Raw genomic sequence first — 13,728 nt, 5'->3', positions numbered from 1 at the left:
TCACGGTAGCCACTTATCATCACACCCCTTCCCTTCCGTTCTATGGCTGTCGTGCATCTTACATAAGGTTTGACCTGGTAAAATTCCACAGTGCCGGCTCTCGCCTCTCTCCTCCATCGTCCAAGAGTTACCCTCGGCAGCGACAACAATTTCTCACTGTTTAAATCCAGCCACCCACTCAGGGGATGTTTTTACAGCTGCTTACAACCGGGGCCGCCTTACTTCAAATGCGACTTCGCCTTTAAGAGTCACTCATCTGGATACACTACATGTCATTGTTTTCGGGGCTCCTGTCTACTGCTCTGGAGCGTCTCCAGAAAGCCTCTTGTGGCCCAGTGAGGAACATAAAACGGCACATTTAACTGGTCCTGTACGAAACGTGCACATCATCTAACACAAGACCTGACGCTTTGCAATACATCGACTTTTCAATATCAAATTTGATTGATGGTTGCGCTGCCTATTTAGTTTCATTTCGCCATACACAGGAAATGTCTCATATGAGTGGATCCAGCAGGTAATGAACCAAAAAAAAATAAGATAGCACAGCAGGAAAGCAGACTAACCGTGAGATCACGCATTAGTTGCCTGATGAGTCACAGACCAGAGAATGACAGATGATAACTATCAGTTTGCTTTGGGATGTAACACAAAACCAGCACATAGGGAGGAATACATAGACAGACACTTTCAGAGTTGAACAGGACAGATATTTAAGCGGGGTCCAGCTCTGCTCTCGCACTTATACTCACTTGAAATTCAAGTGCGGTGAGTGTATCATCAATAAAGGGGATCTGTTAGCCCCATCCTGGATGATGCAATGCATATGTTCGGTCTGGAAAGGGTCAAAAAGAAAAAAAAAAAAAAAAGGTAATTTAAGTAAGTAATATCACAGCTGTGTGTGTATTTTGTTTCTGTGTGAACACTCCATCTCAATATAGTTTTCCACGTTGCTATCGCAACAATCTTATCTCACGCCCCGACGGGTTGCACGTTGCAAGGTGAGTGAGGACATCGCATCGTAGGTACCATTGGAAAGTCACAGCTTATGCATGTACTGTACCAATGTGTGCAGGTCAAACAAGTGTTGTGCAACAGGAAGAGAACAAGTCCAAGGATGGACAAATTAATCACTGCGGTGATGTAAGGATTCAAGGTTGATGCTCATTCTTTTATTTGTGTTGACTATTCGATGAGAAGGCAACCAATCTCTTTTATTTAATTTCAATTGCACGTATTGAAATGGACAACATCCAGTTCATCGAAGATTTTTAGTTTACTTTATTGAGATTATCTTATAAATAAAATAAAATACTGCAATATATATTTATATATATATATATGCTGAAATAAATAAAACAATAAAAATATGTTGTTTTTTTAAAATTAATAAAACAATAGACAAATTGAATTTTCTCAATTTAACTGTGGAATGTGACTATAAACTGCAGCAGGGGTAGGGAACTCCGGTTCCTGGGGAGCCATATCCCGCCTGTTTAGGATCTCTCCCTACTACAACACACCTGACTCAAATGTTCAGGATCGCTTCAGACTTCAAGCGAGCATGCTGATGAGCTGCTCATTTGAATCAGGTGTGTTGTAGTAGGGAGAGATCCAAAACAGGCAGGATATGGCTCGAGGAACCGAAGTTCCCTACCCCTGGATTCTACTGTATGCTACACTAATAGCTGCAGCAGATTGTTGGATATAAATGTCCTCCCCAAAGACATGTGTGTCCTTGTGAGCTGTGAGCACAAGGTAAAACACTTCTCCCATTCCCTTATCGTCAAAATTTTCAACTACCCCATAAAAATTCCCCCTGCGCAAAGCCCACAGAGCACTGCTATACAGTAGTATGCGATCAGATGACAGCAATCAGTTCCAACGCAACTTGTTCCCAATTTGAACTGAAAATGACTTTCAAGGGCAACGAAGAGCCTTCCCTGACATGCAGGTTGTTTGTCAATCCAGAGTGCGGCTCTAGAAAATGCTTATACTCTTCTAATAGGCTTCATTTGTGGATTTTGCCATTAAATATCTATTAATAAGTCACAAAATCTTTTGTAAAAAGTAGCAGTTGTAGTGGAAAAGTATCCCAAAAAAATTGGCTCATTTGCTAGGGCCTAAATATGTCGGGGTGGAAAGAAAAATATAAGCAAAATATAATAGGATCCAATACAAGCGCTGTAACAGATCTTACCTTTATAAAGGTAACAATGCTCTGAGTTAAACATTATAAACAATTTTTTAATTGTGGTTGTGGTTTGCAGCTGTGTCCATCTGCACTACATCATGAGTTATGAATATTTTTCACTCTCCTGTAATTGAATTTGAATATTTGATTCAGCTTTTGTATCAGATTTCACTGTATTGTGCATAATGTAGTGGCTATTCGGCATACATCATTTTTGCATCTCTGCTCATGTGGATGTGTGCACAAAATTGCAACACACTCATGAAGCACACGTGCACACACACGCAGGCTAAAAGACACGAAGAAGAACAAGTTTTACGGCTGGGAGGGGGAGGAGTAAGGATGCTTCATTTCACCCTTTGTAGGTGCAAAGCATGTTGACGGACAAAATGCAAATCTTCTTATCAAACAGAGTTGTCAAATCCAGGTCCGTTGAGTACTGTAAACCCTGCCACAGTTTGTCGTTAGCCGCAGGTGCTTCTACTGAAGTGCTCGTTTATCTGCCCATTGAGTATAAGCACATGTGGCTAAAGACAAACTGTGCCAGGGTTTTTACTTTCGGGACTTGGATTTGACACCTCTGTCTGATAGCATTTGCATTTTGGCCGTCGATGTATTGAAGTCGATGTTCAAGAATCGTCTTGAATGAACTGGTTTAATGTGTAACACCTCATTTCACAATAGAAGGGAACGCAATCAATTGTGGAGCGGGTTGACATCCAAATTGTTGTGTTTTTAAAGCAATGGTTCCACGAGAAAATAACGTACAGCGGACCCTCACATATTCTCAATTTGGATTTTGCAAATTCACCTTTTCCCCCCTAACCAATTCCTTAATTACTCCCAGAAAAACCCGCCTGTTCACAGTTGTTTTTCTTAATTCAGATTTTGGTTTTTTTGGGAGGAGGCGGGGCAAAACAATGTCTACATTATATATTGATAAGCATTTAAAATATTATGATACACTTGCAAATTTTTAGTGGATCATGGTTTGTGGTATATTATGGTACGCTAATTCACTGCTGTGGATGTTTACGTTCATCAACTGGAACCCAACCGCTTTCTGCCACCGACAGCTACATATGTCAAGCACATTTTTCGAAGGAAAGCGCAGAAGAGGGTCTATTCCAGTTTGCCTGTGAATTTCAGGTATGTAAGCCACTTTAATGAATAACAGTTGCCTGTAGATGGTGGCGCTGCATCACGCTGGATTTTCAATCAGCGCAACTTTTGTATTAAAGATAAAGACTATGGGGTGAATGTTGCAATAAATATCATACTGTGACGTCAATACCGTGGTAAAACCAAACTATGAGCTCTTGATATTATTACAGCAGGTTTGTCTGATCAGAATGGATTACATTCGACAATCAAGGTACCATGTGTATGTGCATGGTGTGGCTTTTTGTGGTAACAAACTCAAAATTTGGGCTCTTTGCTTTTGAGTGGTTGGCCACCCGTGGTGTAGAAAGTATCTTGCGATGTTGCAATCAATGCTTAGCTGGTCTTGAAAGATTAGTCAAAATGCTCTAAAATGACTGGAAATAAGGGGAACTCTGCCTTGAAAATGTCTGGCAGTGAATGTGATATAATAAGACTATTATAATCACTTTTAGGGGAATGTCAATTAGTAACAAATTGTTGCTATTGTTGCCAACTCGTGCAAATATCTCCCGGGGTCGACTGTAAAGTAAATTCCTCTGATCATGAATGGGTTAGAGGAGCAGGCAAAAAATATAACAAAGTAAAACTACTCACATTTTGAGCGACACTCCCAAGTGGCGGTTTAGTGCTGGTTAATGGGTGCGTGTCTGTTGGTTGGCAGCATAAGAACAATATGGTGGCAATACAAGGTAAAACACGCTTGTGTGATGAGTCCTTCAGACGCTCACTGAGCTTAAGTCTCACTAGCTTCGATGACAATTTGAACTCCAAGATTAGTTTGATGTTTTGAAGCACATTTTTCCAGCCCATTTTTGCCGAGATTCTCCAATTATACAACAACAGGTGCTTGTCTTTTCCACGCGTACTCCAGCATTTTCATTAAAGGGCCGAGCACAGATTAGCATTCTGCGGCCGGAACAGGCTATCTGACAGCCCTGACTGTGCACAGAGGGACTGGCTAATAATTTGTCAGCGCCTGTGGGGGTATGAGGCCAGCATGTCAACAACGGGCCCAGTGTTTCTCAAGCCAGCGATGGAGATTAGAGAGCGAGTCTGATCCGGCCACTAGACGGGCGGGGGGGTGGGGTGGCAGGTGGGGCGGCGGGGGTTTGCAATGAGAGGGAAGCCATAGAGAGAGAAAGAGAGAGTGGTTGGTATTCCTGGTTGTTTCTTATGGAAGGACACATTCTGGGAAGACAGAAATAGACCTGTCTTAAGAACATCAGTGTCATCTAAATTTGAGATGTGTTGCCCAATCATTTTGCCTCCTCAGCATGTTAACCCATGGAAGTATATACAATCACAGACTAGCAGGGCAAAACGTGTTTTTTTCAGATTCAAGGTGATTACCTCTTATCAGATCACCACACTGTGCACCTGCATGGCCACACAGACACAGCTGCACAATTTTTGGCCTTTCTTGCAACACCATAAATGTCGGTCCTACAGCTTTTATTCAAAGAAATATTCACCCGCTATGTGTTTTTGGTTGTTTTTTAAAAGCCAAAAACCTCACCAGAAAGGTGTGTTAAGTGAGTTCTGCAGGTGAAGCAGATATGACACACATCTGACACCTAGTGGCTGAGCTACATACAGCAAGATTCCACAGTCAAGGAATGGGAAGCTTCTTTCCTCTTTCTATCTTTACTTATTTATTTATTTTACTGTATTCTGATGCCAATATTTTCCCTTTTACTGCCAATTAATATCGGCGACAAGTATCAGTTTTCGGCCTCGGTCTATCTTCTAAAAAAATAGCACGTTGGGTGACACTGTTCGATTTAGTTTTTGAACGTTTCTGACACCTTTGGCAGAGTACTCTCTGTCTTGATGATGAGAGTTGCAAATTTTGTGTGTAGTTTTCAAAAATAATATATATTTTTCCATCCATCCATCCATTTTTCTATACCACTTATCCTGTTGGCCGGCCAACCAGCCTCAATGTTAGTTATGTCTGCACAATCTAATCAGATCCAATGCAAGGGCAAAACATGTTTCTACAGTATTGTATAGTTTTATGGTTGTTTTGACATTCATTAAACAACAATTTGTTGGTGCACTGTCAGTATTTTTTTAAAGGAGAGCATGGAAACCTGACCTGAAAGGGGTGCAAAAGAAACGGGCTTAGATAATTTGAGAGAAACGCCCATCAGATACTAAGCAGAATCCATCACCAGCTGTGCACAAGCACAGTGGATGAACACAATGCTAATAAAACATAGGTTGCACACAAAAAAAAGTTGATGAGCAATTAAAAATGTTTCTGCAAATAAAATAAAAGCTTGTGACGTGTCTGGTTCATACAATGCAGTAGGGGAAAAGGACAAACAAGGTGCACCAAAGAAAATCAATGAGTTTCATCACCAGGCTTACGTCAAGATACCAAAATGAGATAGCTTGGAGAATACCTCTCTTTATATCTCTGAACAAGCCCTTCCTGGATCTGATACAGCTTCAAAGCAGCCGAAAAGGTACGTGATTAAAAACGATAATGGTTGTTTGCAAACAATGCAATCGCATGTTAAAGTGCCCAAGTGAAGACATGCAGCATTTTTTTGAAAAAAAAAAAAAACTTCAACTATGAAGAATACTTGGGTATAATGAGCCTATGGTTATTAGAAGAATATCCTATGTCGTGTGTATATCTATGTAAATATATTGGGAGGAAATGTGTCAATTTGCTTGTATGGGTGAACATTATATGCAAACATTCATGCAAACCAAGACATTAAGTGGAAGACAAAACAAACTAAAGTGAAGAAGAAATTCAAAATACATTTGCATTATTTCACTTTTTATATTTTTTGAGTGTTTGTTGTTTTTTGTTTTCACAGGATTCATTTCAGTATTTGGCTACGGTGCATAGTCATGTGTGTAATTTCAAAATAAAAACCTTGTGCTTCATCTCCCGACAGAGAAGAGAATCAAACAACAAACCACAAACAAATGTTAGGTAAATGTGGCGGAAATTTGAGCACCGCCTGTATAAACAACAACCAACAGCCATTTTATGATGTCCCCCTGACTCACCTTTTCACACATCTATTGGTGATGTTGGCATATGTGATGACACATGACAAATTGATTGCTCTATCGTTAGGAATTCAGTGGATTGTGTGGAATTGATGTCTTGAAAAAGTAATATCGCAGTTGTTTTTCATAGAGGATAAATAATATTATGCTGGTGAGCATTGTTATATTGTCAGTCTGTATGTTTTGCTGAACTGTGTGTGTTCAAATGTCCGTCGCTTAAAGGGTTATAACTCTGCGACGTTGATACTATTGTGGTTAGCCCCTCTACGGCATTTTGTATTCTGTGTTAGCATTAAGCTAGCTAACTTTCCTAAAGCAAAGTTAAATAATTGTTTTATATGCACGACATGTAATTCTTCTTGTTTTATGTTTAGTTTGGCAGTAAGCTTCAACTGTGAGGAGAAATAAACTGCTTGAAATGAGTGCTGGGCCTCATTTTTAAAGGTTCACTGCCGCCATTTAGCACATGTATCTCAAATTTTCTCGAAAAACTCGTAAGGATGGTGATTCGCAAGTCCAGATACCAATTAGTTGTTCAGTATCTTGTAAAATAAAATTCAACAGGGCTGCTTAGGACCTCGGAGAAGAACATACTGCCTTTAGTTTGCAAGACGACCACTTTATGCCCTAACCTAATACTTCCTGTTGAAAAGGCACGGGAGGGGGCAATACTACGCTCACCTTACAAGTGAGTTTGCATGCCAGAGGCTTTCATGGTACACCTGCAAGTGTCGCGCTTATCCCTTCAGCCTCATTCTACACTGCTTAGAAACATGGCTGTATGTTTGATTCTGGTGGTTCTGTGCTGGACGTTGAGGCTGACGTGTTGCGTGACATCACCTGCATGGTTTCAGAACATTTCCACCAACCTGTTCAATTTATCTGGAGACATTATGCTGGGTGGCCTCTTTTCCATCAACCAGCTGACCAGCAACCTCAGCCAGAGGACCGAGCCAAACGACATCATCTGCGAAAGGTATAATACATGCAGATTCCTATGACTACCGTTTAGGAGAGCCTCAAAACATATTGTGCCATTCAGGACAGCCTGAAATACTTGTTAATCATATATGGGGGGATTTTAGCTGTTTATCATTAAATTCTTTGATAGTGCTGAGTGTGGACGTCTAAGGAAAAAAGACTCAAGATGTCACTCATATGCACATTCATTTTCTTTTTGTATACATACTTTGATCCATTTTTGGTGTTGAGCGTCAATATTTAAAGGATCTCATATTGATATAACAAGGCTTTTATTTGCCTTCTTCCCAGTTTGAATGAGCTCGAACTGGGACTCGCAGTGGTGATGAAATATACGGTGGATGACGTCAACGCCAACCAAGAGCTGCTTCCCGGCATCAAGCTGGGTTATGAAATCCATGACACCTGCAAACAAACCGCTGTTGTTGTAAGGCCCACTATCTCTTTCCTGACTGCAAAAAACAGCGGAGAGCTCTCTGTGGAGTGCAACTACACTGACTACGAGACCAGCGTCGTCGCCGTGATTGGGCCCTTCAACTCTGAAATGGTGTCAGTCATCGGAAAAGTCCTGGGATTCTTTCTGATGCCACAGGTTTGGTTCCTCATAGACCTGCTCCTCCATCTCTTTTAACAACCATATACGATTAGTGCGTTGTATGTAAATTACTTTAAAGGTGAAGTCTGATTGGTCAGATTGATATCCGAGCCCTGAGCAACTGTGTCATTTTAAGTCGACAGAAGTGACAAAATGGCCGCCCCCTGAGATGGCTAAAAATGGGTGCATTTTGCTTCTTAACTCATATTCCCCAAACGCAATATAAATGAAAATGCCTTGTTTCAACGAGTGGGCCTGCAGAGATATTCTTGAAAAAAGATGTTTGGGTGGACTCCCTCTTTATGTACAAAGATTGGACTTTGATTTATTGATTTTACAATATGTTTGAGTTTATGTTAGAATGGAACCTTATAATATTGAAATGTTTTCATAGTACAGTATGTTGATTGTTTAAGTAACGTAACGGGGTAAACAGATCTGAATATGATGCAGTGCTGAAAACTTACAAACACAGTGCTCTGCCCAAATAAAAGGATGACAACTAGTTTCAGACAAGAAGATGGCTGCTTCAAACCAGAATGGCAAGCCTTCCTGTGTCTTTTTGGGCAGGGCCTTTCGAGTGTGGATCAACTCATGAGCCACGTGACTACCAAATTACATGCTGCTAACTATAAAGCCCACCGCACACCAAGCAACATGGCTGAAAGCAATTGAACTGTAGCTGGCGCTGATATAATTTTTGTCGTGAAAGTTTATGTGCATTTCTGTGACAGACAGAAATGAAGACAGTCGCTTTTTGCATCCACGGGTATATAGGAAATTATGAATGTAGTTAAATATTGTTGTAAAACAGAATATACTGTACATACATTATTGGTTCGGCTAAGCGGCGGCTGGCTGAATTTCGCTTATATCTGGGAGGAAATGTTGTGGACGATTCCAGTTCAGATCATGTTGGAACATTTGAGTTATACTGAAAGTGCCATCGTATGATCGTATGTTTCCACTTCAGATCAGCTTTGGCGCCACCAGCGACAAATTCAGCAACAAGCGGGTCTACCCGTCTTTCTTCCGCACGGTGCCCAGTGACACATGGCAGGTTAACGCCATAGTGCGTCTGCTGAAGGAGTTCGCATGGAACTGGGTGGCAGTGGTGGGCAGCGATGAAGAGTACGGCCAACAAGGCGCACAAGAGTTCACCAAAAAAGCCGAGACCATGTCGACATGCGTGGCCTACCAGGGCATGATTCCAGTCTACACTGACCCTGTAGAAGTGGTCAAAAGTATTGTCGACAACATCCAAGCCACCAATGTCAAAGTCGTGTTGGTCTTTTCTCTTCCAGACCCAGCTGAGGTCTTCTTTAAAGAGGCAAGTGAAGACTTATTATCATGCAAAACATACAAGCAATTATAATGGTAAACTACCAATTCCTTTTCAAAATCTCTTTTCATCTATATGCATGAGTGTTGATGGCAAAGTTGTCCATTAGTCACGCCAGTGGATGCTAGTGTTATTCTGCCACCCACTGGACAGAGACATTCCTTCCCTGCGCCACACTTATGGCCTGCTGGGTGACAGTAAATGTGACGAGACGCTCACAAGAACTGCAGTGACTGATGAATACTTTGAGAGCAAGATTTTGATAAAGTGTTTTACTTTTGTTTTGTTAAGAACATATTTCATATGTTACTTCAAATTATTGCCCCACCACATCCCTGTATTTCATACGTTTATTCAAACGCATATGGATGTGTCATCATCTGCTTGCAAAAAAAAATAGAATTTAAATTTAAAAAAACAACTTTGAGGGATGTTGTTACATGTGGGGGTTATTTGCAATTTTAAAACTGATAGCAAGATTGGAATGGAGCCTCACTTATTCACCATCCCCGCCCTCGAGTCTCTGAACAAAATCACTTATGAGCATTAGCTGTGCACTGTGGCTATTGTGCACTGTAAACAAGCCACATATCATTGCTGTCCTGTGAAAAGTGTCCAATTTTGTATTTAAATTTTTTTTTTATTCTCACCTTAATGGGATGGCTGTAACGCAGAAAACCCATTCACGGACGGAAGTGTTTTTCACAAGACAGCGACAATATGCCACATTATTAGCAGGACTTAAATCTAATAGAAAAAAAAACAAAAAAATCCTTTATCAAACACAAACATCATTAAATAAAAATATTCCACTATATGAATGAAAATGATTTTAAAACTATTTTTAAAGATGTTCAATGTTAACAAGGTCATTATATAAATTGCTTATCAAATTTGTTCACTATAATTATTACTGGTAAGTGCTATTTTTATGAATGGACAATGCAATTAATTTCATTCAAATGATACAGTATTGTAAATTGTAATGATCTTTTGAATTGCCTTAATTTTGGCACAAGCATCCATAGTACTTAATGCATAAAAGGGTTAAATTTTGTAGCCATCATTCACAGGTTATCAAGAGGAAACTAAAGGGCGTATGGATCGCCAGCGCAAGTTGGGTCGTTCACAATCGCCTCACATCCATCCCCGATATCCAAACCATCGGTACGATCATCGGATTCACCTACAAAACGCAGACCCTGGATCTGCTACAAGCATACACGGAGGCGCTTTTTAAAAAACTGAGCGAGGAGAAGCAGACGTTCTATGATGCACCAAAGCTCAACGATCCCTGTCCAAAATGTTGGAACTTATCCCCTGCAAACATGAGCTTAGTCATGAATGCTCCAGTGCAGAGAGCGTCTTTTAGTGTGTATGCCGCCATCTATAGTGTTGCACAGTCATTGCACATCATGTTGGGATGCAACTCGACCACCTGCAAATGGGATGCTGAGACTAGAATTCTTCCTTGGAAGGTGAACCTACCCGGACTAGAGGCCATTCTGGTTTTGTTACTAACAAATGTATTTAGTTAATTAATGAATTAAGTTTTATTCATTAATTTCTTTTCTTTTTTCATTCATTTCTTTTCTCTTTCTGCAGTTGTTACGAGTGTTACAGAACACGTCTTTTGATATTAATGGGAAACAGTTAGTGTTTGACAGTAGTGGAAACCCCAACATGGGTTACGGAGTGATCGAATGGATCTGGACCGACTCACATTTGGATTTTAGAGTTGTTGGAAGCTTTGATGAAGAGCTGTCCATCAACAAGTCTCTTTTCAAATGGCACACTGAAAACTCACAGGTAATTCAAAAGAAACACTTGAAGGGGACATATTATGCATTTTATTCAATTTAAAACAGTTCCTAGATGTCTTCATGAAAGGTCTCTCGCCCTGCCCTCTGGTACTGTAGAGCCAAGGCAGGCAGAGTCTGGCTTTCGTTACCCACCATGACAATGGAGCTAGGGCAACTAGTTACTGTATATAGCATGAAGTAGTATGAAGACATACTCAATCCCCCGTAAAGTATACAAGCTTTTAAAAAGTAAATATTCCATAAAATGGCTCCCTTAAGATCAGTTGTAATTAAAAAAAAAATGTAAACACTATACCGCGACGCCATCCCTTTTGCAGGTGCCTGAGTCCACCTGTTCAGCGGCATGTGGGATCGGCCAGGTCCGCAGAGTCAAAGGCTTTCATTCGTGCTGTTTTGATTGCATTGACTGTCTGCCAGGCACTTACCAGGCCAATAAAGGTAATGTTTGTGCCTCTTAAATACCGGTACTTCTCTGAGAGGAACAAGCCAAAATACAACTCTCCTCATTTGTGTAATGAGGATAACATGGTAAATGATTCCCACGTCATGATTCCAAGATGGAACAAAATCAGCTTCCCCCCATGTTTTAAACTAGGTTAGATATTTTGACATCTATTATACTTAATTTGTATACTAAATTTTAAGGTTTTGTTTAAATGAATATATCACATATATATATATGCTGCCTGGCATGTTTTGTCAAAAGGTCATACTAAAGGTGTGCAACTCAAAATTTTGACTTGTGGAGGTTTTGTAAAAAAAAAAAAGAAAAAAAGGGAGGGATGTATGGATGGGCCTGTACATACTGTATTAGGCAATATTGCAATGCAAACGGACAATGTAACTAAAGGGTTGAGGTCTGTTGCTTTTTTCATTGCTTGTGGGGAATACATTCACAATTTACTGCATTTATAAATTCACAATTTACTACAACTTAATAACTGAGGCTTTCCTTTTTATGCTTTCCAACATCTAGAGGACATCCAGTGTACCCCATGCCCTAGGGGCCAATGGTCACCGACTCTGAGCACTAGCTGCACTAAACCTACCTTTGACGTCTTGTCCTGGGATAAACCTGCCTCACTTCATCTGGCACTGGGCGGGGCACTGCTGCTCATGTGTCAGGTCGGTGTGGCTGTTGTGTTCCTGCGGCACTGGCGGACCCCCATGGTGGCGGCCTCCGGCGGACCCTTGACTTTTGTGGTGCTTTTCAGCCTGATGGGAGCCTGCCTCAGCCTGGCGCTCTTCCTGGGGCAGCCAGGGGATGCAGTGTGTCACCTTCAGCTGCCCCTTATCTCCATTTTCCAAACCATTGCCCTCTCTGTTATTACAGCCATTTCGCTACAGGTGATGTGAAAAATGACAGTAGGTTACATTGTACAGTGGAACCCCCAAAATTGAACACATTCACCATCGTAAAACTATATTTACACTACTGAAACTGAAAAAAAATATATTTCTGCTTGTCTCCCAACACAGATATTCATAACAACAGAGTTCCACGCAAAAGCCACCTCTCACCTACAGACACTTCGAGGTCCCGCTTGCTGGCTGTTTTTGATCGTCTGCTGCGCCGTGCAGGCCGGTTTCTGTGGCTGGTTTATCCAACAAGGGCCCTCGTTGTCAGAGCACGTGGCCCACATGGAAATAAATTTCCTGACGGCTTTCTTGTCATGTCCCGTGATACCGATGATTGGACTGGCCTTGATGCAAGGCCTCAACGTTTTAATGGCCCTTCTATCATTCGTGTGTACTTTCATTGCAACAAAGCCTCCTCATCAGTACTACCTTGCCCGGGACATCACCTTTTCCACTCTAATCTACTGCATGATTTGGGTGACCTTTATTCCCATTTACATGGGTCTGAATGAAAGGAACAGGTATACTGTTCTGATTTCCTTCAATATGGTTAGCAACTTTGGACTAGTGGCAGCTTATTATTTCCCAAAATGTCATCTACTGTTGAGGAAACCTGAGCTCAACACCTTGGAGTATTTTTGCACCTTTTTGGAGGGTGCGATGCCAGCTAATGAGGACCCAGAGCCTCAGCAAGCCCATTAATTCATTCTATCCCAATGACATATTTATGTCATTTCACAATGGGTCTAAAAAAGTCCGGTACTGAATGAGTTAACGACACTGTATTTTACATGTGTAATACAACCTATATGTATGTGGTAAATTGCATTAAGAAAACTATTACTAAAACCAATGTTGCTATAATATACTCTATTGTATCTACATTTGTCAATATGGCCGTTTTTGCACATGTGTGAAATGTATCACTGGTCACATCAAACATATATACTGTACAACAGTGCAGCAAGTGGGCCAAAACAAACAGGCGCTTCCTAGATATTTCTTGATGTTTTAACGTAAATAAACGTGTACGGACTATACTGCTTTTATCAATTTCCCATGTAGCCTACTACTTTTGTCCACGCCAAGAAAGTACATTACAAGGTATGCACGAATAAAACCCCGTTTGGTGCGGTTGTGAATGTTCATATTTTTGTCAATCCCTTATTTCAAATATGAATCCAAATACATATTGAATGTGCAACTAAGTCAAAAGTAATTGACAAACAAAAAGAAT

At 40.7% G+C, this 13,728-nt stretch overlaps 2 protein-coding genes across 2 annotated transcripts in view; one reads left to right on the top strand and one right to left on the bottom strand.

Moving 5' to 3' along the window:
- Positions 1–7,284, bottom strand: part of errfi1a (ERBB receptor feedback inhibitor 1a) — a 56,122-nt gene extending 48,838 nt beyond the window's left edge. The window contains exon 1 of the mRNA XM_086041244.1: positions 7,261–7,284. Within this exon, the coding sequence (XP_085897370.1) occupies positions 7,261–7,283 (23 nt within the window). The 5' untranslated portion in view covers position 7,284. The remainder of the gene's footprint in view (positions 1–7,260) is intronic.
- On the top strand, positions 7,131–13,537 carry tas1r3 (taste receptor, type 1, member 3). Its single transcript, XM_086041243.1, has 8 exons — positions 7,131–7,367; positions 7,664–7,964; positions 8,941–9,297; positions 10,383–10,787; positions 10,915–11,118; positions 11,450–11,570; positions 12,109–12,479; positions 12,612–13,537. The coding sequence occupies exons 1-8, from the start codon at positions 7,165–7,167 to the stop codon at positions 13,191–13,193; spliced, it is 2,544 nt and encodes an 847-aa protein (XP_085897369.1). The 5' UTR covers positions 7,131–7,164; the 3' UTR covers positions 13,194–13,537.
- Positions 13,538–13,728: the final 191 nt, after the last annotated feature.

Source organism: Filicampus tigris, chromosome 9 (genome assembly GCF_054856515.1).
Source record: "Filicampus tigris isolate MCC_2025a chromosome 9, RoL_Ftig_1.0, whole genome shotgun sequence".
Taxonomy (NCBI): Eukaryota; Metazoa; Chordata; class Actinopteri; order Syngnathiformes; family Syngnathidae; genus Filicampus; species Filicampus tigris.
This window is presented reverse-complemented; position numbering and strand designations above follow the sequence as displayed.